This window comes from Loxodonta africana, chromosome X (assembly GCF_030014295.1).
Source record: "Loxodonta africana isolate mLoxAfr1 chromosome X, mLoxAfr1.hap2, whole genome shotgun sequence".
In the NCBI taxonomy this organism is placed as follows: Eukaryota; Metazoa; Chordata; class Mammalia; order Proboscidea; family Elephantidae; genus Loxodonta; species Loxodonta africana.
In genome coordinates, this window is record NC_087369.1 from 9,302,549 (window position 1) to 9,327,029 (window position 24,481).

Here is a 24,481-nt window from a genome sequence, read left to right on the forward strand (position 1 = left end):
CCTCTCCCCTCCCCTTCCAGGGAACTTCTGCTCCGCCGGGTCCTCAGGTGTGAACACGGCCTGCGTGAGCGCTGTCCCCTCCTGGCCGAGGGCGGGGGGAGCAGCAGGAGGGCCTGGGGCCCCGGGGCGTTAGAACCGCCAAAAGGGCCGCGAGACGCCCTGAGTTGTAGGCTTACTGCCCCGGCCCGGCTTCTTCATGCTTTCTCATAACGCAATTCCACTTTTCCCAAATACTGGGAAAGAGAGAAGTGCCTGAATGAAATGCACACAAGATAAGCCGAGAAGGGGGCAGAGGCATTTGACTGACAGCTTCCCTCCTTTCCTCCCTTTTTCTGTCCATCCCTTCTTCCTTACTTCTTCCCTCCCTTCCTCCCTCATTCTACTCCTCCCTCCCTTCCTTCTTTTCTCCTTTCCTCTTTCCATCCCTTTTTTTCTCCATCCCTTCCTCTTTTCTCCCTGCCTTTCTCCCTTCCTGCCCTTCTTTCTCACCCTCCTTTCTTCCCTCTCTGCCCACCACCACCTGGGAAATAATCTGAGTAAAAAGCTAGTGACATTTGTTCAATAGACACACCAACCTTGTCTCCCCTAGTGTCTGTTTTTCTAGTGAGCGCCACACCCCCAGGGTGAATGAATCACTCAAAACAGGATTCTTTCTTACACTTCTCCTTCTCATCTCCCCTTGTATTTGCCCCAAGCCTCCAGATTCAGCCTTTTTTAGCTCTGGAATCACTCTGTCCACTCCTGTAAACCGTTTCCCATTCCCTTCCACCCCACACGTGTCCGCTTTCCCCAACCAGGGTCACCCTAGAAAGGGACTCAGCCTTTACAATACACAACTTTAGATGTCTGTCCGGGGGCAGGAGGAGGGGGAACGTTAAAGGTCAGCGCTCTGAGACCCTGGCAGGCAGGAGATTCTCCCCCCTCTCCGCTCCCCCTCCCCCCCAGCTCTGGGATGAGATCCAAAATGCTGGGCTTCGGGATGCGGATATAGATATGACACAGTGCCCTGGAGTCAGGTCCAAAAACAAAGACTGGTGCACACTCATGTTCAAATGCAGGGCAAGTGATAACCACCTGTGTTCTCATACAAAGTGATACCTGCCGTTCTGAAACATGGTATCTAAAACGTTCTGAAACATGGTATCTAACGTTCTAAAACATAGTATCACAATGAGCACACAGATAAGCGCAGCTACAGGTGTGTCTATGTGTAAACCTGCTGAAGACACACCTCAAGGCTTGATTCCCCCTGCACAGCACCCACGGAGCCACCCTGTCCCCGCCCCCATTCTTCTGCATACCCTTGACTCTGTGAGGTGGAGATTGTTCTATTAATGACTTATAATGACAACCATCTGTGGTTATTCCATCATCCCTGTGACCCTTTTTTCAAGCACATTCTCTTAGTGTGTAATTCCTCACACAGTTTAAATCAGGAAGGCCAACAGAATGAACTGTGGTGTCTTTTTCTATAAACACCTGTTTTGTTAAACAGGTTCTGTAGGCAGGGCTGAGTCCCTGGGTGGTGCAGATGGTAAATGTGCTCCACTGCCAACAGAAAGGCTGGAAGTTCCAGTTCACCCACAGATGCCTCGGAAGAGAGGCCTGGCAATCTACCTCCCAAAACTCAGCCACTGAAAACCCTATGGACTGCAGTTCTATGCTGACACACACAGGGTCTCCATGAGTCAGAGTCGACTCGATGGCAACTGGTAGCAGGGTTGGCTTCGTGGGCGTGTGGCCTGTGCAGCCGTACAGGACCATGTGCTCAGAAGGGCCCACACTTGGTTCAATGTTCTGTGGTCGCCATCCTGAAATGCTTAATACTTGTTGAACTACCTTCCCTGAATTTTCATTTTGTACTTGTTGTTAGTTGCTGTCCACTTGATTCCGATTCATGATGGCCCCATGTGTGCAGACTAGAACTGCTCCACGAGATTTGCAAGGCCGTGGCCTTTGGGGAGGAGATGGCCAGGCCTATCTCCCAAGGCACCTCTGGGTGGATTCAAACTTCCAACTTTTCAGTTAGCAACAAGTGTGTTCATTGTTTGTGCCACCCAGGGACTCCCATTTTGCACTGTTTTTGTTGATGCTGTATGCCATCGAGACAATTCCAACTCATAGTGACCCTGCAGGACAGAGGAGAACTTCCCCAGAGGGTTTGCAAGGCTGTAATCATTACAGAAGCAGGCTGCCAAATCTTTTTCCCATGGAGCGGCTGGTGGGTTTGAACTGCCAACCTTTTGGTTAAGAGCCGAGCACTTAACCACTGCCTCACCAGGGCTCCTTCCATTTTGCTCTAACCAAAAACCAAACCCATTGCTGTCGAGTCAATTCCGACTCCTTGCAACCCTGTGGGACAGAGTAGAGCTGCCCCATAGGGTTTCCAGGGAGCGGCTGTTGGATTCAGACTGCCTGTCTTTTGGTTAGCAGCCGAGCTCTTAACCACTGCACCACCAGGGCTCCACTAGGCCCCACAAGTTATGTAGCTGGTCCTGTCTGTAGGTTTTAGCCATGACAGTGTTATACTTGAGCTGGAAACCTGAGCTCTCATGAGCCGCAGTGCAAATGAAAATCTTTTAAACTATGTTAAAATACTTAGTGCTGACGAAGGCCAAAGAGCTAACTGTGGTACCCCCAAGCAGGAACACTTCATAAAGCACTCTGCCCATACATAAATGGAGGAGCGACTTCTGAACACAGGGTCTGTCTCCTGAATGTTATTGCTTTCGTTTGGGAATTACATACAACATTTGCAAAAACTGCAGCAGATCCGTCCACAGCGTCTGCTTTGAGTTTTAAAGCTAAGTGAGTAACTGGTCTTAGTGAAGGCAACAGTTTACACATGCCTACATTTTCTTATGGTGCCTTCGATTTATAATTTTGCATGTCCTATCATGAAATTTATATTCTAGAAACTGAAATGGTAAAGGCAAGCATGCTGAGCTTTTAAACATAGCTTTCAAACATTCAAAGGGATCACTGTCTTTTGCGGGGGGAAGCGACGTGTGTGTTATTTATATGGGTTCCACAGCATATCCATTTTCATGAATAAATGCATTTTATAATAAACCACAAGAGAGAACAACCAGTCAGCTGAGCAGAAAGTGTAGGATTGAACGTTCAGGGCTACCTTATTATGCATATGTTAAAATAACACTTGGGGTTATATCACTTTCTTCCTTTAGATTTATCACAGACAATCTCTTTGATTATGCAGGCTTTCCTCATGCTATTTATTTTAATTACAGTTTAAAGAAACCTAAACATTCCAGTGAAGTCAGAATAAACAGGAAAGATGGAGGCTTTGATTCCACTCGGCCTCTTACACAGGTGTCTGGAGAGGTGGACACACAGAATCTAACTTTAGACATAGGTGGACAAGTCACACCTGAGTTCATGCACACCTGGAGCAGTAGGCATATGGCAAAGGCTTGATGGATAAACAGATGGGCGGGGATCATTCAGGTGCCCTTAGAAAGAAAGTGCTTAATACGTCTTTCTCCAAAGTTGACTTAAACACCATGGTCTGAATTTGTGTAGAGAAGAAACAAACCCTAACACTGACTTGGGTTGGACTTAAATCCACACATCCATCGAGGAGAGTAGCAAAGTGGCCTATCTGACTGTTACTTACGTCTATGTGAACAGAGATGCACCAAAATGCAGGGTCACCCTGGTCAGATTACAGAAGACGCACACAAAGGAAGGCCCTCACTCTGAGACTCAGCTTCCAGTTATGCTCTGCTTTGAGTTTTAGCTACTGGTCTCTTTTTTTTTGATAGCCTAACAAGCCCCTGTCCCTGAATGGTGCAAAAAGTTAACGCACTCACTGCTAACCAAAAGGTTGGAGGTTCCAGTCCCCAGAGAACCCTCAGAAGAAAGGCCTGGCAATTGCTTCCAAAAAATCAGCCCTTGAAAACCCTGTGGAGCACAATGCTACCCCGACACACATGGGGTCGCCACGAGTCAGACTAAACTCGGTGGCAACTGGTTAAGGAGCACCTGGCAAGCTTGCTAATGGCAAATCCTGGGGTCCTCACACTCAGAAATTCTGGTTGGGTGCCTCTAGGGTATGGCTTTGGAACCTAAACCTTTAAACGACACCCCCCCCCCCCAGGAAATCATACAGGCAGTCCCCCGGACTTAGGGACAACTTGTACGTGTCTTTTAATGTTATGTAAATTTGCATTCACTTGGAAATGGGTGAATCAATCTCTACTCACAACAAACTCTTCATCACTGTTGCCTTCACTGGGTGCACGAGCAGCTTTTGTATCACCGAGAGGCCTTTGAGCTTTGTCTTGCACTAAACCAAACCCACTGCCGTCTAGTCCATTCCGACTCATAGCGACCCTAGAGGACAGAGTAGAACTGCCCCGCAGAGTTTCCAAGGAGCGCCTGGCGGATTTGAACTGCAGACCCTCTGGTTCGCAGCTGAGCACTTAACCACTACGCCACCTGGGTTTCCTGTCTTGCACTAAGTAAGGCTAAATAAGAACAGTGTGCACCCGTTCCAACTTACCTGCAAATTCAACTTAAAGACTTAAAGGCAGAGAGTCAGGAAAGGATCTCCTTTGTAATCCGGGGACTGCCTGTGTATAGCAAGTGACCCCCACACTACAGTTTAGAGGCAGAGATTTAGAAAAACATGTACCTCGTTAAAAAACAATGTGGGAGCCTTGATTTACATAGCACCTCTGACTTAATTTTCTTTCAAGTGCCTTTTTCTATGTATGTCTGTGTTACTACAGATTGGATATAACACTCTATTTCTTAATAATCGTGTCAATATATTTCGTCCAAAACATTTAGCCAAGACATTTGTTGACATGTTTTTTCTTTTTTTCAGACTAGCTACATTTGCTAAAGATAAAAGATGAAGGAAACAAGCAAGCCTTTCTGTGACAGGCCCACCTTTGGAAAAGCAAACTGCAAACTTGCTCTGGAACTGGGGAAGAACAAATATTGTCCTTTGATGCCATTTCAGTCTTGTTGGGAATGCCATCCCTGGCCAAGGATTATGGGAGCCACTGGTTATGGGGACCATTGGTTATGGAAGCAACTGGTTATGGGGGCCATTGTTATGGGGACCATTCATTATGGGGGCCATTGGTTATGGGGACAACTGGTTATAGGGGACACTGGTTATGGGGGGGCACTGGTTATGGGTACCATTGGTTATGGATGGGCATTGGTTATGGAGACCACTGGTTTTGGGGGCATTGGTTATGGGGGGGCATTGGTTATGGGGACCATTGGTTATGGAGGCCATTGTTTATGGGGGTCATTGGTTATGGGGACCATTGGTTATAGGGGCCATTGATTTTGGGGGGCATTGGTAATGGGGACCATTGGTTAGGGGAGCCATTGGTTATGGGGGGCACTGGTTGTGAGGCCCATTGGTTTTGGAGGGCATTGGTTATGGGGACCATTGGTTATGGACACCACTGATTATGGGGGCATTGGTTATGGGGGCCATTGGTTTTAGAGGGGCATGGGTTATGGGGACCATTGGTTATGGGGGCCACTGGTTATGGGGACCACTAGTTATAGTGGACATTGGTTATGGGGGGGCACTGGTTATGGGTACCATTGGTTATGGATGGGCATTGGTTATGGAGACCATTGGTTTTGGGGGCATTGGTTATGGGGAGGCATTGGTTATGGGGACCATTGGTTATGGGGGCCATTGATTTTGGGGGGCATTGGTAATGGGTACCATTGGTTAGGGGAGCCATTGGTTATGGGGGGCACTGGTTGTGAGGCCCATTGGTTTTGGAGGGCATTGGTTATGGACACCACTGATTATGGGGGCATTGGTTATGGGGGCCATTGGTTTTAGAGGGGCATGGGTTATGGGGACCATTGGTTATGGGGGCCATTGGTTATGGGGACCACTGGTTATAGTGGACATTGGTTATGGGGGGGCACTGGTTATGGGGACCATTGGTTATGGGGATCACTGAAGTGAGAGGAGGGAGCTCACAGGAGTTGCTGGTTTCCTGTCTAGTTGCCTCCATTTGATAACGCAGTAACGTGCATCTTCTCTCAGAAACAGCACTTAACTCTCAAAAAGCAAAAGAGGGAAAAGCAAGAAGAGTCTCCTGCTAGGGCCCTGGCCCACACTCACCTCTACGTTCCTGGGCTGAGTTCTCAGAAATTGGTAGCCCACTCCTCTCTTTCTCTCTAGCTGTGTTGGCTCCTCCACCAGGCTTAATCCCCTTCCACATGGCTTCCGACTAGATGACCAGGGAATGCCGGGGGAGAGATTTAGAGAAAAAAAAAAAGATTAGTGAAATGGGGAGTGCGAGACACAATTCGCAACGAAATGGGTATACATCAGGGTTGCATCTTTTGCGATATGATTTCAGACAAGAACTGGGTGTGCCTTTATGGTGTTGAAGGCCACTTTAATCATTTTGCAAATGAAAATGATAGCTTTTTGCATAAAACCAACACCACAGCCATCGAGTCGATTCTGACTTATAGAGACCCTACAGGACAGAGTAGAACTGCCCAATAGGGTTTCCGAGGCTGTAATCTTTACGGAAGCAGATGACCATCTCTTTCTCATGTGGAGCGGCTGGTGGGTTCGAACCGCTGGTATTTCGGTTAGCAGCTGAGGATTTAACTGCTGCACAGCCAGAGTCCCTGAGCTTTTTTGCATAAGGCCATTAAATTTCCTTTCTTCTCTTCACATACACACACACAAAAAATCCTTGCAGTGCTCAGTACTTTAGTTGGAAATGGTTTGAACACAGAGCATGTTTTTCTTTTCACCAAAACCATACATTTCCCTTGCAGTCTATACAAGTTTAATTATAATATTATTATTAATCACCTCGATGCTTACTAAGATTTACTAAGAAGTATCAGATAGAAGGAAACCCTGGTGGCCTAGCGGTTAAGTGCTACGGCTGCTAACCAAAGGGTCGGCAGTTCAAATCCACCAGGCACTCCTTGGAAACTCTATGGGGCAGTTCCAATCTGTCCCATAGGGTCGCTATGAGTCGGAATCAACTCAACAGCACTGGGTTCTGGGTATCAGATAGAAATATGTCTTCTATTACTTTTGCATACTAAGGAATAGCTTAATGAATTTTTTTTTTTACTTTATTTGCAAAATATACAAAGTATTGTCAAATAACACAAGCTCAGACTACTCCATGGGTACTTTTCAAGAGTTTGCCTCCTTATACCTTTCTTTCTGTTCCCCAGTCACCACTACATATTTCCATGGAGTCAATTCCAACTCATGGCGCCCCCGTATGATAGAGCAGAACGGTATTCCATACGGTTTGCTTGGCTGTCATCTTTACAGAAGCAGATCACCAGGCTTTTCTTCCGAGATGCTGCTGGGTGGGCTCAAACAGCCAACTTTTAGGTTAGTAGTCAAACGCAAACCAGTTGGGCCCGTAAACCAAAAAACCAAACCCGTTTCCGCTGAATCAACTCTGACTCATAGCGACTCTATAGGACACAGTAGAACTGCCCCATAGGTTTTCCAAGGAGCGCCTGGTGGATTTGAACTCCCGACTTTTTGGTTAGCAGCCGTAGCTCTTAACCACTATACCACCAGTTTCCTTTGGGCCACTCATCAGTGTTCAATCTATCTAGTACTTGTTCTGCAACCACGCTACCAGCCTCTTCTATAGGAAGCCACCCCAAAAGTTGTATCCCTTCACTGCAGTAACTACTAAAACGTATGGTTTTTATCGGAATGTACATTGTCTTGTTTCAGGGTCGATTCTATGGCAATCTCAACGCTCAACTGGAAATGCTTTCTCCCTGCCAGCACCCCCACCCCGGGAATTTCTAACTGGAGCCTGCGTCATGGATAACCTCTGCCGATTTGAGTGTCTTACTCACCAGGACAGCTGCGGGAGCCGGCAAGGGACGCTGGGCTTTTGAAACACAACAGCCTGGGTGTTTGCTGCCAGGAAAAGTGCCCATACTAAAACACTTGACCTAGTTAACCAGGCGATTCATTTTACGCTAATTCTAAAGTGAACAACACAGCAATAAACAAGCATAATGAGTCAGGGCTCACGGGGCTCAGGCCTCATCGCAAACATGCCTACTAGTTATTGGCAAATGCAGGGAACTGTTTAAAACATAAAAAGAAACGTGTGCATTTCTGCTTCTTGACAAGACCAAAATACTGCCTGCTTGCCTCAAAAAGACTTTTGGAGAGGCATAAACAAACTAAAAGAATCTCAAAAGATATCATTTTAACTAAAAACTACCTTTCTCGCTCCTGGATTGTTTACTTTCCGTGGGAAATGCAGAAAGTACTTTTTCAGCAAAATTCATACTTACAATCTTCTGAAATTAGGCTTTTTTTCACTTTTTCAAATAAAGCTCAAATGAGCAATCAGGTTTTTATTCTGGTTTTCATTCTTGAGCACGAACAGAAACTTTCAGGTGCTCTTCAAAAATCCTTAACTCTTTTCTGTGAAAAGACTCAAGTGTGTTTTTCCTCTCTGCTGTTTTCCACTCGCTGGAATTTACACTGAGCCATCTGAATACCAATGGCTTTGGAGAAAAAAGGAAAAGAACTGTTTTTTAATGGGAGACAGCGCCACACACTGGCCATGAAATTAAATGCTCAAGGAACAGAACGGCACCCATCCCTAATGACCTAGTTTCACAAGAAAATTTTTAATTCTAAGGCATAAATCTGACTGTGGTAATTCTGTGATGTTCTTAATTAATACCAACCAGATTCATTTCAGTGTGGGTTTTAACCTAGGGAAGCTTTGCTGTGTAAACACTGTCAAGAGGAACTAAATTAGGGAAATTAGCATAACACTCTTCAAGTGATTTTTTTTTTCTAGCTTTTCAACCCTTCTCAAACAATCCCCTATGAAATTAAATGACACAGGCCAACTGTCCATGAATTTTATGAAGAAATTTCTGTTCGTAACAACCTATTTGCTGCTCATGCGTTGCCTGGCTCTTACAATTTCATAAAATATGAGAACGCGTGAATAAAATGTGATGCCGCGGAAAACCCTGGCAAACAGGCTTGACCAGCTTTATCTGCAGGGCTGGTAAACATAAGGAAGACCCAGAACCTGCCTTTCAGCACTCACCAGCCACCTCAGACAAGATGAACCAGCCATCAGGACATTAAGATAAGCATGTTTAAGATTTGAGGGCAGTGCTGTGTTATCCTAAGCCAACGTGAATAGGGCCTATCAATGTAAATAAGTCATTAATCAGCTGTTTCCTCATCTAAATCCACAAGGATTGGGGGAAAAAATCCTTTGGAACCAGATATCAAACAAATAAAAAAAGCTTTGGTTTAGTTCTGGAATTTTCTATAGCGGCTGCTCAAACCACCTGGAGAATATTCTGCTCTCCATGGCTGAATGTTGGGCATTTCAAGGAGTCACAAATTGAGGGCTGTTCCCATTGCTTCTCTCTTCCATCCCATCCTGTGGGCCTCCCCCCACACACGCTCACACAAAATGTCTATTTTGAGTTTGAGAGAATGTCAAGGCCAGGAATTTGTTTTGCTCATTTTCTTAACAGTCTACGTTTCCCTGGGAAATACTTCTTGGTGACAAAGAGTTGAATATCAAAGGTGGTAAATGGAATTCTCCCAGTGTTGAAGTGAGATTCTTAGTGGGAACACTTCCCATAGGATCCTTCCAGATACTGCCTCAGGTAGAGAAGGTAATAGTGATGTAAAGCCAACTTCTGATAAAGGATCTACATGGAGGAACGGATATTTATTCAACCGGTTTCTTTTTATTCGCCGACAAGTAGCTGCCGTTTTCAGTCAGGCCATGTTCACCCCTGAGAAATTTATTTAAACACCTTGTTACTGACAATGCTTTTTGCATGTACGAGGACCATGCCAGAAAAAGTGTTCAGCGGAGCACAATCATCCAGGCAGCCACATACCTGAGCCACTGGTAGGATATCAGTAAATGGATTATCACCCCTGCGGTAGGCACTAAAGGAGAAAATGAAAAGTGATCTAGGCCATTTCTTTAGAATGTGCTCAGAGCAAAAGAGACCATTCTTCATTTTTCCTGTTTACAGTATTGTTTTTATAGAATTAGGTGCGTGGGCTAGTGCTTACAGGAGCCCTGCTGGCGCAACGGTTAAGCGCTCAGCTGCTGACCAAAAGGTTTGAACCCAGCAGCCGCTCTGCAGTAGAAAGATGTGGCAGTCTGCTTCAGCAAAGATGACAGCCTTGAAAACCCTATGGGGCAGCTCCACTCTGTCCTACAGGGTCGCTGAAAGTCAGGATCGACTCGAGGGCAATGGGTTTGGGTTACTGTGGATTTAACACCAAAAGACTTTTAGCCCTAGAATGAGGCTTTATTTTCAAAATAAATTTTTGAAATTGTAAGTATGATCATTACCGCTATGTCTGTAAAAATGATTTAAAAAAATGATCTTTTCATAGTTGCCTGCTCACATAGCAAGGGACCATGAGAAAGGATCGGGCTCAGAGACTAGAAAGCGTGGCGAGCATCAGTTTGGAATTAGGCCTGTGCTGAAATCTCAGCTGTAGCAACGAACAGCTGCACCGCCTACGCAAATCTCTTCACCTCTCTGCCTCTCAGTTGTAAAACAGAGATCAGGACAGAAATGACCTTCCCAGGTTGTTGTGAGGGGATGTTTCTGAAAGACTGAGCACAAACCTTCCACAGTAAGCCATACGTGCTCCATCTTGGCAAGAGGAACACAACTCCACAGCATTAGTCAGTGGGTTAATAATATTTTTTCTTAATGGTCGTTGTTAGGTGCCGTAGAACTGACTGTCCACTCATAGCAACCCTACGTGACACAGCAGAAACCTAAGCTGTGATCCCTACAGGAGCAGATTGTCAGGTTTTTCTTTCATGGAGCTGCAGCGTGGGTTTGAACTGCCAAACTTTCGGCTAACAAGCGAGCACTTAGCAGTTGTGCTTCTAGGGTTTCTCTTAACTTCCCCTTCTCATATCAGAGTTTCTCAACCTTATTGGCATTTTGGGCTGGATCATTCTCTGTGGTGGGGGCAGTCCTGTGTACTGTAGGGTGTTAGCAGCATCCCTGGCCTCCACCACCTAGTCATTCTCTGTGGTGGGGGCCGTCCTGTGCACTGTAGGGTGTTAGCAGCATCCCTGGTCTCCACCCACTAGTCATTCTCTGTGGTGGGGCCGTCCTGTGCACTGTAGGGTGTTAGCAGCATCCCTGGTCTCCACTCCTTAGTCATTCTCTGTGGTGAGGGCCGTCCTGTGCACTGTAGGGTGTTAGCAGCATCCCTGGTCTCCACCCCCTAGCCTTTCTCTGTGGTGGGGCCGTCCTGTGCACTGCAGGGTGTTGAGCAGCATCCTTGGTCTCCATCCCCTAGTCATTCTCTGTGGTGGGGGCCGTCCTGTGCACTGTAGGGTGTTGAGCAGCATCCCTGGTCTCCACCCCCTAGTCATTCTCTGCGGTGGGGGTCGTCCTGTGCACTGTAGGGTGTTCAGCAGCATCCCTGGTCTCCACCCACTAGTCATTCTCTGCGGTGGGGGCCGTCCTGTGCACGGTAGGCTATTTCGTAGTATCCCTGGCCTCCACCCACTAGATGCCAGTAGCCATCCTCCCCTCTAGGGCCCCAGTTGAGAGAATGAGAAAATCGCCCCTGGTTAAGAACCACTGCACGCTAGCAATGTATCTTAGTCTGGAAGAATCGAAGCATAGGATTTTTTAAAAAATAATCCCTGATGTGGACAGTAGTTTCTGACCATGAAAACGAGGTCTACTTTTCCAAACAATTTATCAGCGATTCTTTCAGAAGTCGTTGCTGCCGCTGTTGTTAGGTGCCATCGAGTCAGTGTGTACTCAGAGAGACCGCATGTGACAGGGTAGACCTGCCCCATGGGGCTTCCTAGGGTGTATTAAGCAGATCTCCAGGTCTTTCTCCCAAGGGGTGGCTGGGTGGGTTTAAACCACCCACCTTTCTCTCAGTAGCTGAGCGCTTCAACCATTGTGCCACCAGGGCTCCTTACTCAACAAAAATGGTCTTGGAGGTCTATAAATGACAGATTGAAGGGAAAGTGAATACACAGGGCGATGGCCATCTGCCCCTTGGCAGTCTTCGCTTTAGGGTATTATCCCAAAGGAACTCACACAGAGGATCTGAGCCCTAGGCCATTCCACCGGATTATAAACACACTCTAAGACTTTTTTTAGTGCTTGTTGTATAAAATTACATTGTGGAGAGTTCAATTATGCATTCTTTTCTTTTTTTAACTCTTTTTTAGTCAGCTTTCTTGAGGTAAACATACATGGAAAATTTACATGAAATGAAATTGGTTTACATAAAATAAAATCCATCACCATTTCATGATTTTGGGAGTAGTCATATTATGGTAAAGAGCCCGGGCGAGGCAGGGATTAAGCGCTCGGCTGCTAAACGAAAGGCTGGAGGTTAGAACCCACTCAGCGGCTCTACAGGAGAAAGACCCGGTGATCTGCTTCCCTAAAGACTACAGCCAAGAAAACCCTGTGGGGGGTTCTACTCTGTCGCATGTGTCCTTTTGGCGATCCACAGAATGTTCCACGTTCTTTGCCAACACCACAACTCTAAGAAAGAGTTACTACGTTAATATCACCTTCTTCAGATCCACTCCCAGGGAAGACCACTCGCTAGCAAAAGACGTCACGGTTGGTAAGGCAGAACGTCTATAACTCTATCCCCAGTTGAGGCATTTCCGGTACTTTTACATTATCAAGTTGTTCTCTTCATTTTGTTAAGGCAATCCCATGTGTTGGAGAGTAGAACTGCTCCATAGGGTTTCCTCGGCTGTCATCTTTATGGAAGCAGATCACCACGTCTTTTTTCCGCAGTACTAACCTTTAGGTTAGCAGTCAATTGCCAACCATTTGTGCCATCCAGGGGCCCAAGACTTATCTACATTTTCATTTGTTTGGGTAGCTTTAGGAGTGAAATTATCTTCAAATAGGATCTTTTCTATGCTACCAGAAGATCATTTAGTGACATAAGAAGTGATCTTCTGCTTCTATCCTGTCATGAATTGAACTGTGTTCCCCCAAAAATGAGTGTATCAACTTGGTTAGGCCATGATTCCCAGTATTGTGTGGCTGTCCTCCATTCTGTGATTGTAATTTTATGTTAAGATGATTAGGGTGGGATTGTAACACCACCCTTACTCAGGTCACCTCCCTGATCCAACGTAAAGGGAGTTTCCCTAGAGTGTGGCCTGCATCACATTTTATCTCTCAAGAGATAAAAGGAAAGAGAAGCAAGCAGAGAGTTGGGGACCTCATACCACCAAGAAACCAGCGCCGGGAGCAGAGTGTGCCCTTTGGACCTGAGGTTCCTGTGCTGAGATGCCCCCAGACCAAGGGAAGACTGAGGACAAGGACCTTCCCCCAGAGCCAATGGACAGAGAAAGCCTTCCCCTGGAGCTGGCGCCCGAATTTGGACTTCCAGTCTACTGGACTGTGAGAGAATAAACATCTGCTTGTTAAAGCCGTCCACTTGTGTTATTTCTGTTATAGCAGCACTAGATGGCTAAGACATATCCTAACCACATGACTAATCCTGGGGACAGGCCTGGGCAGAGAAGAGAAAGAAAACAATAAAACAGAAAAACCCACTCGAGCTAATTTAGTTAAGGCAAATGGAAGCAAATAAACCAATAATCCAGAAGCAGAATGTTAAAATCCAAACCTGCGATCTCCCCAGATGTGACAACCAAAAATGTCTCCACACATAGCCAATGTCACCTGAAAGGCAAAACTGCCCTCCTTCCCAGGTTGAGGAGTCCCTGGGTAGTGCAAATGGCTCAGCTGCTAACAGAAAGATTAGAGGTTCCAGGCCACTAGAAGCACCTTGGAAGAAAGGCCTGGTCATCTACTTCTGAAAACTCAACCACTGAAAACTCTGTGGAGCACAGTTCTCCTCTGACACACGTGGGGTCACCCTGAGTCATGGAGCACAGTTCTCCTCTGACACACGTGGGGTCACCCTGAGTCACGGAGCACAGTTCTCCTCTGCACACGTGGGGTCACCCTGAGTCACGGAGCACAGTTCTCCTCTGACACACGTGGGGTCACCCTGAGTCACGGAGCACAGTTCTCCTCTGACACACGTGGGGTCACCCTGCGTCACGGAGCACAGTTCTCCTCTGACACACGTGGGGTCACCCTGAGTCACGGAGCACAGTTCTCCTCTGACACACGTGGGGTCACCCTGAGTCACGGAGCACAGTTCTCCTCTGACACACGTGGGGTCACCCTGAGTCACGGAGCACAGTTCTACTCTGACACACGTGGGGTCGCCATGAGTCACGGAGCACAGTTCTCCTCTGACACACGTGGGGTCACCCTGAGTCATGGAGCACAGTTCTCCTCTGACACACGTGGGGTCACCCTGAGTCATGGAGCACAGATCTCCTCTGACACACGTGGGGTCACCCTGAGTCATGGAGCACAGTTCTACTCTGACACACGTGGGGTCGCCATGAGTCAAGGCGACCCCACGGCAGCTGGTTACGGTTATGGTTTCTAGCTCAGAGCTTGGCTGTAAGACTTAAAAGCACTAATCCTTATTCCACGCCCATGATGCCTGGGACAGTGTAAGCGCACACTCAAATGTCTTCCTTTATTCTACGGTCCAGCCGACTTTGTCTTCACTCTGATACCTTCCATGAGGGAAGAAAGCGGTGTAAACAAAACAAATGCACGTTTTCTGGTTTGATGTTAAAATCCGTTTAGGGTTTAAAGAGAATAAATAGCTCTGTGAGATAAGGCACAAGCTGGAGAAATGATGCAGGTGCTCCATTCCCTTCACCAAACATCTTAGACGGAGGACATCACTTCTAATATGGCGTTAAAATGCGCCTCAGCGCTAGCTTGCAGTCGAGACCGACACTACGACCACCACCTCAGTTACTACCTGGCTAGACTCTCCTTTCATATTCTCATTGTGGGCTGCCATTCCTTACTTCCAGTCTTACCAGATTTCTAGCAGACATTTTAACAGCACTTCTAGAACCATCATCATTGTAACATCATAATTACCTTGAGTCTCTGAATTGATTTTTATTTTTCGTGCTAAGTGGCTTATCTAGTATATGGGAAAGTTAAGTGAAAAAGAAATTGCTGGTTCATAACAAACTAACAAAACTGGGACATAAAGATGCTGATCAATCATTATTAGCTGGGTTTGCTAAGACCAGCACACACGTTAAAGTGACCCACTTGAAACCAAATTAAGCCTGTTGCCGTCAAGTCGATTCCGACTCATAGTGACCCTACAGGACAGAACAAACCGCCCCATGGGGTTTCCAAGGAGCAGCTGGTGGATTTGAACCGCTGACCTTTTGGTTAGCAGCCGAGCTCCTAACCACTGTGCCACCTGACCCACTAGGAATGAATAGAATATATATAACGCATGGTGCTTTTTATGAGATTATTATAATGCATACGTTTGTTGCTATAAAATCTGAGTGCCGTGTTTATGTCTATTTATGGCATGCTGTAGGCACATGAAAACATTTTGAGCTTTGTGACTGTTGCCTACCCTGCTGTATTAAAACACTTTGTCCTTAAAGGGGTGTTCACTATCTCCGTCACCATTCGTTGGTGTAACATTTTAACAAAAAGTTAGAAGACGTGGTTTTCCTGATCTCTATGTCCTACTCTCTAGAGAGTTTCTTCCTATAAATATATGCTTATATTTGATGTGCCTTATTTCCATAATGTTCACCGAGAGTCAAATTGAGAAGTCACTGCAATTTTATGCAAATAGTAGAGTCATGGTGAAATATGGGTTGAGGACTACATAACTCAGCATTTCCTAGGGCGTCTGACACCTTCTCCATCTGGCCTGATGGGTGTTAAGGCAGAAGTCTTAAGTTGTTGCAGCGCATGGTATTTTAGGTTTGTCATTTTAACATTCACTACTCGATAAGGGAACGTTCATCACCTTCGTTTTGTTGTTGTTGTTGTTAGGTGCCGTCAAGTCGATTCCGACTCATGGTGATGCCATGTGACAGAGCAGAACTGCCCCATAGGGTTTCTTAGGCTGTAATGTTTACGGGAGCAGATCTCCAGCCAAGCCTTTCTCCCTCAGAGCCACCAGGTGGGTTCAAACCATTAACCTTCTGGTTAGCTGTTGAGTGCTTAACTGTTGCACCACCAGGCTCCTTATCTTCGTCCTACAGATAAGGAAACGAAAGCTCAGAGAAAGTACATAATTTGCCCAATGCATACAATGTTGGGTGAGTATGGAACCACTATGCAAATCCAAGTCAAATGCTTTTTGCATTAGACCATCTTGCCAAAAAACAAAAATTAAAATTTTTTAGTAGAAGGAAGGGAGAAATTGAGGGGTAGAATAAATTCATTGATTGCTTCATCTGTAATGACTTGGAGTCGAAGGCTAACATTAAGATTTTAGACATAAGCAATAGGTTTATGAGTAAACAGGGAACACTAAAGAACAATAGTATTCTTCCAGTGAACTATTAAAAATACCTAACAACTGGTATAAGAAGGGTAGGTCCCTGGGTGGCCCAAAGGGTTTGTACTTAGCTGCTAACTGAAAACTTGGTTATTGGAGCCCAACCAGTGGATTCACGGGAGGAAAAGCCTGGTGATCTGCTCCCTTGCAGATTATAGCCTAGGACATGGTCATGGAAGCTCTATCTAGATCCAAATTCCCTGAGGGACTGAATAACTGGGCTGACGGCTATGGGGACCATGGTCTCAGGGAACATCTAGCTCAATTGGCATAACACAGTTTATAAAGAAAATGTTCTACATTCTACTGTGGTGAGTAGCGCCTGCGGTCTTAAAAGCCTGTGAGCGGCCATCTAAGATACTCCACTGGTCTCACCCCTTAGGGACTGAGGAAGAATGAAGAAAACTAAAGAAACAAGGGAAAGATTAGTCCAAAGGACTAATGGACCACATCCACCATGGCCTCCATCAGACTGAGTCCAGTACAGTGAGATAGTGCCCGGCTACCATGACTGACTGCTGTGACAGGGATCACAATAGAGGGTTCTGGACAGAGCTGGAGAAAAATGTAGAACAAAATTCTGACTCAAAAAAAGACTAGAATTACTGGGCTTTGCTGGAGAAATCCTGAGAGTATGGCCCCTGGACACCCTTTCACCCTTTAGGCTCTGTAATGAAGTCACTCCTGAGGTTTACCCTTCAGCCAAAGATTAGATAGGCCCATAAAATAAAATGAGATTAAAGGGTCACACCAACCCATGGGCAAGGACTAAAAGGCAGAAGTGAACAGAAAAGCTTATAATAGGGAACCCAAGGTCAAGAACGGAGAGTTCTGACATGTCATGGTGTTGTTAACTAACGTCATAAAACAATATGTGTACTAACTGTTTAATGAGAAGCCAGTTTGCTCTGTAAACCTTCATCTAAAATATAACAGAAAAAAAAAAAGTACAATAATTAAAAAAAAAAAAAAAAAGATTACAGTCTAGGACACCCTATGGGGGCAGGTCTGCTCTGGTCAGATGGGGTTCCCACTAGTCAGAAGCAATTCTACAGCACCCAACAACACGACAAGGGTAGGTTCCTGGGTGGTCCCAACAGTTTACGTTTGACTACTGACCAAAAGGTTGGCGGTTGGAACCCACTCAGTGGTAGCACAGAAGAAAGGCCCGGTGATCTGCTCCCATAAAGACTACAGCCAAGGAAACCCGACAGACCACACATTACTCTATAACACACGGGGCTCCCATGAGTCAGAATGGACGCGAGGTCACCAGTTACTCTGTAACACACGGGGCTCCCATGAGTCGGAATGGACGCGAGGTCACCAGTTACTCTGTAACACACGGGGCTCCCGTGAGTCGGAATGGACGCGAGGTCACCAGTTACTCTGTAACACACGGGGCTCCCGTGAGTCGGATTGGACGCGAGGGCACCAGTTACTCTGTAACACACGGGGCTCCCGTGAGTCGGAATGGACGCGAGGGCACCAGTTACTCTGTAACACACGGGGCTCCCGTGAGTCGGAATGGACGCGAGGTCACCAGTTACTCTGTAACACACGGGGCTCCCATGAGTCGGAATGGACGCGAGGTCACCAGTTACTCTGTAACACACGGGGCTCCCATGAGTCGGAATGGACGCGAGGGCACCAGTTACTCTGTAACACACGGGGCTCCCGTGAGTCGGAATGGACGCGAGGTCACCAGTTACTCTGTAACACACGGGGCTCCCGTGAGTCGGATTGGACGCGAGGGCACCAGTTACTCTATAACACACGGGGCTCCCGTGAGTCGGACTGGACGCGAGGGCACCAGTTACTCTGTAACACACGGGGCTCCCGTGAGTCGGATTGGACGCGAGGGCACCAGTTACTCTGTAACACACGGGGCTCCCGTGAGTCGGACTGGACGCGAGGGCACCAGTTACTCTATAACACACGGGGCTCCCATGTGTCTGAATGGACGCGAGGGCACCAGTTACTCTGTAACACACGGGGCTCCCGTGAGTCGGATTGGACGCGAGGGCACCAGTTACTCTGTAACACACGGGGCTCCCGTGAGTCGGAATGGACGCGAGGGCACCAGTTACTCTATAACACACGGGGTTCCCATGAGCCGGAATGGACGCGAGGGCAATGAGTTGTTTTTTGTCCTGGTTTGTTTATTATGACAAGGGTGTTAACCGATCCAAACAGATGGATGGACCATTGAGAGTGAACACTGGATACAGTCAAGTCACGCATGTTGGCGAAACAGAAGGCCTGACACGATAAAATAAAATTAGATGCTAGAGAAGAAGGAAGGGGTGAGGGAGGAGGGGGAAATACACTAATTATATGACTGTTCATAGTAAAGAACTAACAGACATTGTCTAAAGAAATGAGGCTATTACACAAAGCTATAAAAGCAGTCACCAAATCAAAAAAAAAGTGCTCAGCTGCTAACCAAAACGTTGGAGGTTCACAGCCACCCAGAGGTACCTCAGAAGAAAATCCTGGTGATCTGCTTCTGCAAACTCAGGCATTGAAAACCCTGTGGAGCACAGTTCTGTTCTGACACACATGGGGTCACCATAAGCCAAACGACTCGATGGACTAGTGGTGGTAGCTCCCCTGGCAGGCCTGCTGTGGTTCGGGAATCACTGCCTCCTGCCACTGTCACAGGAGGCCCTGGGGGGCACCAACAGTTAAGCGTTTGAGTCCTAGCTGAAAGGCTGGCGGTTTGGACTCACTTGATGTGCCTTGGAAGAAAGGCCTGGCGATCTGCTTCTGAAAGTTCGTAGCCTTGAAAGCGCAGCGGAGCACAGCTCAGCTCTGCACACTCATGGGTGGCCACGAGTCGGAATCAACTGGGCGGCAACCAAACCACAGCAGCAAACACCTCTGTCCCTCCACCAGGGCTGGGACTGGCCTCTAGGCTCTGCCTTGCCACCTCTGCTGGCTCTTCCATCACCTTGGCAACCACCTCCCTGAATTAAACTTCCTCTCTTGTAAATGCGCGTAGTGGCTTCTGTCTTCCCAGCAGACCCTGAAATAGACAGCTCTCTTTCTGCGGTTTTGTACTGTTGTCTGGGAATCAGGGCTGAGAGGGTAAACGATGCCATGGACAGTGACATGTCCATGTCCCACAACGCAAAGACACCAAATAAACTCAGCAGCCCCACTGGGTGAGCGGAACACCTACCTGCCTTTTGGAGCTTTTCTTCATGATCTGAGGGATGCAGCGCAATCACCATGCGGACAGGAGCCAAAATCGCACGTGCAGGGTCCTCACAGCCGTAGATGGCAAGGTCACTTCTCATGAGATTTTCATTACGTGATTTCATGACACGTTAAATTTACATCTGTGATCTCACCCAGCCCAGTGCCTGGGATCTAATGGCTACCGGATTAACTGCTTATTTAACGATGAAACGAACAAACGGTTACATTAAACATTACACGCACCACGCATTACACATGACAAAGTACAACAGCACAAAAGTTCTGAGAACCTACGAGCATCTGACTGAAGTAAAAGCCCCCTAGTTAGGCTGCCCCACAGGGTTTCTAACGAGTGGCTGGTGGATTTGAATTGCTGACCTTTTCGTTAGCAGCCGTAGCTCTTAACCACCGCGCCACCAGGGCTCCTCGCTCTTAACCACTGCGCCACCAGGGCTCCTAACACAAACACGCTCAGGATGAACGTGCTTTGAATTGCTAGAGGAGGGATATTCAGTGAGAGCTCCGAGCACCTGGCCAGCCAAGTCCCTCGTAACCATATCCTCAGTTCCTGGCCCCTCCGCAGTCTCTGGAGGACTTGCAGCAGGCAGCAGTGATCGTCTGATGGTCAGGAGGCGCAGGGAGATGCTCAGAAGTCTGACCGCTATGGGAACAGTCAGCACCGTGAGTTTCCGGGCAACCAAACCAAACCAGTTGCTTCAAGTCCATCCTGACTCACGGTGACCTCACGGGAGTCAGCGTAGAACTGTGCTCCATGGGGTTTTCAATAACTGATTTTTCAAAAGTAGATTACCAGGCCTTTCTTCCAAAGCACCTCTGGGTGGACTTGACCCTCCGGTCTTTCAGTTAGCAGCTGAGTGCCTCAACCATTTGCACCACCAGGGACTCCAACCTTAAGGACACTGAGTGCTTAATGGACAAACACACGGAGAAGGAATGAATGGGAGATGGAAGGCACTGACGACAATTCGGGACTACCGTCCAGGGTTGAGTGAGTTGCCAGGTGGAGGTAACGAAGACTGAAGAAGGAGTTCCGGCCCGTGGTTTCAGTAGCACACACCTCCACGCGATCCTGTTTGTCGTCAGTTGCCACGCAGTCAGCACTGGAGCACGGCGATCCCGTGTACCACAGGACGCAACGTTGCCCCATCCCGCACCATCTTCACGCTCGCTGGTATGCTCCAGCCCGTTGTTGCGGCCACTGTGCTTTGAGTGCCTTCCATTCTAAGGGGCGCATCTTCCAGCACCATACTGGACGCTGTTCTGTGGTGATCCACAGGGTTTTCACTGGCTGATTTTCAGAAGTAGACCATCAGGCCTCTCCTAGTCTGTCTTAGCCTGGGAGCTCCACTGAAACCTGCCTACCATGGGTGACCCTGCTGGTATGTGAAATTCTGGTGGCATAGCTTCCAGCATCACAGCAACACGCAAGCCTCCACAGTACAAGGAACTGAGAGACGGTGGTGGACTTGGGTCTCGCTGCAGATTATTTTATGATGGCCACAAAAGCCCCTTTTTTATGATGACCTTAAAATAAATCAACAAAAGCCCTGGCTTTTTCAGCTAACTGCCACCTGTCATATGTTCACCGTTGTGGCTCTCATTAGATTTGAGTCCTATAAGAGCACAAATTCCTTTTTCATTGTAATGTTCCCACAACATGCCCTTGTACAGCGTAACCCACATGTGAGCCACCTAGAATAAGACACAGATTCAACGGCACTGGGTTTTACTGGGTTTTCCCATCAGAGCCTACGTACGCGTCCCTCGTAAACCGTATCTGATCGTACGTGCCCCGCGCAATGTCATTTATTGTAGCTCACCTTCTCATGCTCCACCAAAAGGAAGACTGGGCACTCAGGTGTCAGGACCACCCAGCTGGCCTGGCAGAACAGGACGGGACCCACACATGTCTCCATCACAGTTGTGCCCCAGGATGTCTTTCCTCGTCATGCTGTGTCGCTGGGTTTGAGTGTAAACGACGTTTTCATTTCCTTTCTCTTTTCAGACGCGGAAGTTCAAGAAAAAAGAAGAAAAAAACAGAGAACAATGCTACCCAATCTCTCACTAAATAATATTCAGGGAAGAACAGAAAGCAAGGTTTTCTTTAGACATAAACAAGGCTCCACGTACAATGGTGCAGGACCGGGCAATGTTTCGTTCTGCTGTACACAGGGTCGCCATGAGGGGGAGCTGACTCCAGGGCCATTAACAACAACATAACTACAATGTAGTTTTCACCATTTTGACTTCAGGGTGTCTTAAGTCCCAGGCTCTCCAGGGTGTGTTCACATGTGATGAAAAGTTACTGATCACTTGGACAGACCGTGGCACAGTATCCATGCGAGATTTAAGGAAGGTGCTTCCTCTCTAGTTATTTTCTCTCCCAGCTATGAGTTTACCAGTAATCCCAGCCCACTGAGCCTCCCTTTGCCCTTGGGAAGGGCCTGCTTGGTTTCCTATGGTAGGACCACAGGGTCTCTTTGTAGAAACAGAGAAATCCCAAGTTCAAAAGCACCTTCACTATCAGCCAGCCCCAAATCCATCCAGACAGAAAGTCGAGTAGTGGGTGCCAGGGGCCAGGGGAGGGGCAGGGGAAGTGGGGAGGGGCTGCTTGATGAGTATGGGGCTCCTTTTGGGGGTAACGCAAGTGTTCCGGAATTAGATAGTGGTGGAGGTTACACAGCTTTGTGAATATATGAGAACGACTAAACTGTGCACTCTTAAATGGTGATTTTATGATATATATGTTCTAGCTCAATAAAAGTAGATAAATCAAAGTCAACTGTATGCTAAGGTTCTTTGCACGCACACGTGCACACACAATTAGCACCACAAGGTCTAGCAAATGCGTATTAATAGGAGGTGTCACTTAAGGAGCCCTGGTAGTGTAATGGTGAGGTCCCCAGCTGCTAAGCACAAGGCTGGTGGTTTGAACCCACCCAGTGGCTGCGCGGGAGAAAGATGTAGTCATCTGCTCCCATAAAGAAACCAGCCAAGAAAACCCTATGGAGCAGTTCTACTCTGCCACATGAGATCTCTGGGCGTCAAAATTGACTCGACAGCTCCCAAAGGCAGCAACACCACAAAATTTCTCTTTGTTAAAGCCATCCCCTTGTGAATTTCTGTTACAGCAGCCCTAGATAACTAAGACGGCACCCAATAACAACAGTGACATCACATAAAGGATGCCTCCACACATACACACGCACACACAATCAGCCAGTCCAGCCATTCCTACGGTAGCCCCCCTCTGCCCCGCAACCTCCTTGCTGCATGGTCATCTAGACTGTGTTCAGACACCCCCAGGATAGTCAAGGCACCGCCTTTCCAAACAGCCCCTTCCATCTTGGGATGAATCTCCTATGAGGAGAGAATTCTGCCCAACCAGTTGAAATGGGCCTTGCTGTGGCTTCCACTCTTTGGTGCCACCGTTACCCCTCAGAGCGTTAGAAAATGACCTGATCAACCACCTTATTGACAAGCTACCCTGACAACAACTTACCCATCCCTCCTAAGCCATCTCCGCTCCAGATCACCTCCCTTTCTTTAACCAGGCACCAGCAACACGGATTTGTGTCATCTTCTGCACTCTTCTCCCAGGATGCATCCGGCTTGTCCACGTTCCCATGAAAGTATCCTGTCCTGTGCTGAAAGCACGGCTCCCCCAGCTGCCTGTGGCCACCCTCCAGAGCACTGCGCAAGTTCTATCCTGATCATGGTGGTCAGTGCCCAGCAGGGTCGGATCAAAGGTCTACTCCAGTAGGGCTGCCAGAGAGAACACAGAATCCCCGTTCAGCTGGAATTTCAGACAAACAACAAATACTTGTTTTAAGTGTAAGTACTTCCTGTGCGATGTTTGTGTAACATAGAAGCCTCAGACCATACCTAAATTAAAGTGGAGAGATGAGAATCAGGATTACAAAGCTGATTCCTATGCGGTGGTGGTCAGACACACCTACTCTCGCCAACCTTTTCACCTTTTTTGACACCAGCCGTCCCCCCTACGGCACTCTTTTCTTCTCTGCTGAGTTCAGTAATTCACTGTAATGGCCGCACAGAGCTCACAGACCATACTCGTAATTTCGTGGTTGATTAGGGAAGTAACAGACTACAACTCAGGATCGGGATCAACTTGGAAGTGATAGGATACAACTCAGGAGATGGGATGCAGTTCTTTAAGCAAGACAGCTTCCAGTCAGGACAGCTCTCAGCTTCACCTCCACCAGGCCCACGGCCAGGCAGCCCTCCACTCAGCCATGCCCACCATCAGGCCTTCTCCCAGCTGTACCCTGCTTGGGCAAGTGATACCCCTCTTTAGTTCCACCAACAAGTGCCCAAAGGCACCCTACTCCAGCAGCAAGCCTTCTGCCCAAAGGCACTCAGGACCCTCACTCCTTGGGCCAGCAAGCCCACGGAGGGCACCTTGCACCAGTCTCCTAGTTCCCTGCACTTGTACTGCTGCCGCCGTTTCTCTGCCACTGGGCTTTGCTGTGGTTGCCATTGTTTCTCAGTGTCTCCAGTGTCATAGCTCTTTCTCTCCTGTGTCTAAGAGGTTCTCACATCAGGGACCCCAGGTCCAAAGGATATTCTCTGCTCCAGACTATTCTTGATGGCAGAGAGGTCCCCCTCAACCTCTGTAGAATTGGCCCTATGTAAGCCTACCCCTTGTCAATTTCAAGGCGTGGCCCTCCCACCAGGACCACAAACTAACCAATCCCCTCAGTAGGCCACAGTCACTTAATCTGCATAGTAACTGACCATTTCCCACAAGGTCAC

The 24,481-nt window shown here is 47.6% G+C and overlaps 1 protein-coding gene across 1 annotated transcript in view; it reads right to left on the reverse strand.

The window, feature by feature from the left end:
* Positions 1-24,481, reverse strand: part of ANOS1 (anosmin 1) — a 635,904-nt gene that overhangs the window by 196,083 nt on the left and 415,340 nt on the right. The window contains exons 31-33 of the mRNA XM_064277948.1: positions 23,208-23,470; positions 21,526-21,702; positions 6,134-6,242 (exon numbers count right to left, since the gene is read on the reverse strand). Coding sequence (XP_064134018.1) covers positions 6,134-6,242; positions 21,526-21,533 — 117 coding nt within the window. The 5' untranslated portion in view covers positions 21,534-21,702; positions 23,208-23,470. The remainder of the gene's footprint in view (positions 1-6,133; positions 6,243-21,525; positions 21,703-23,207; positions 23,471-24,481) is intronic.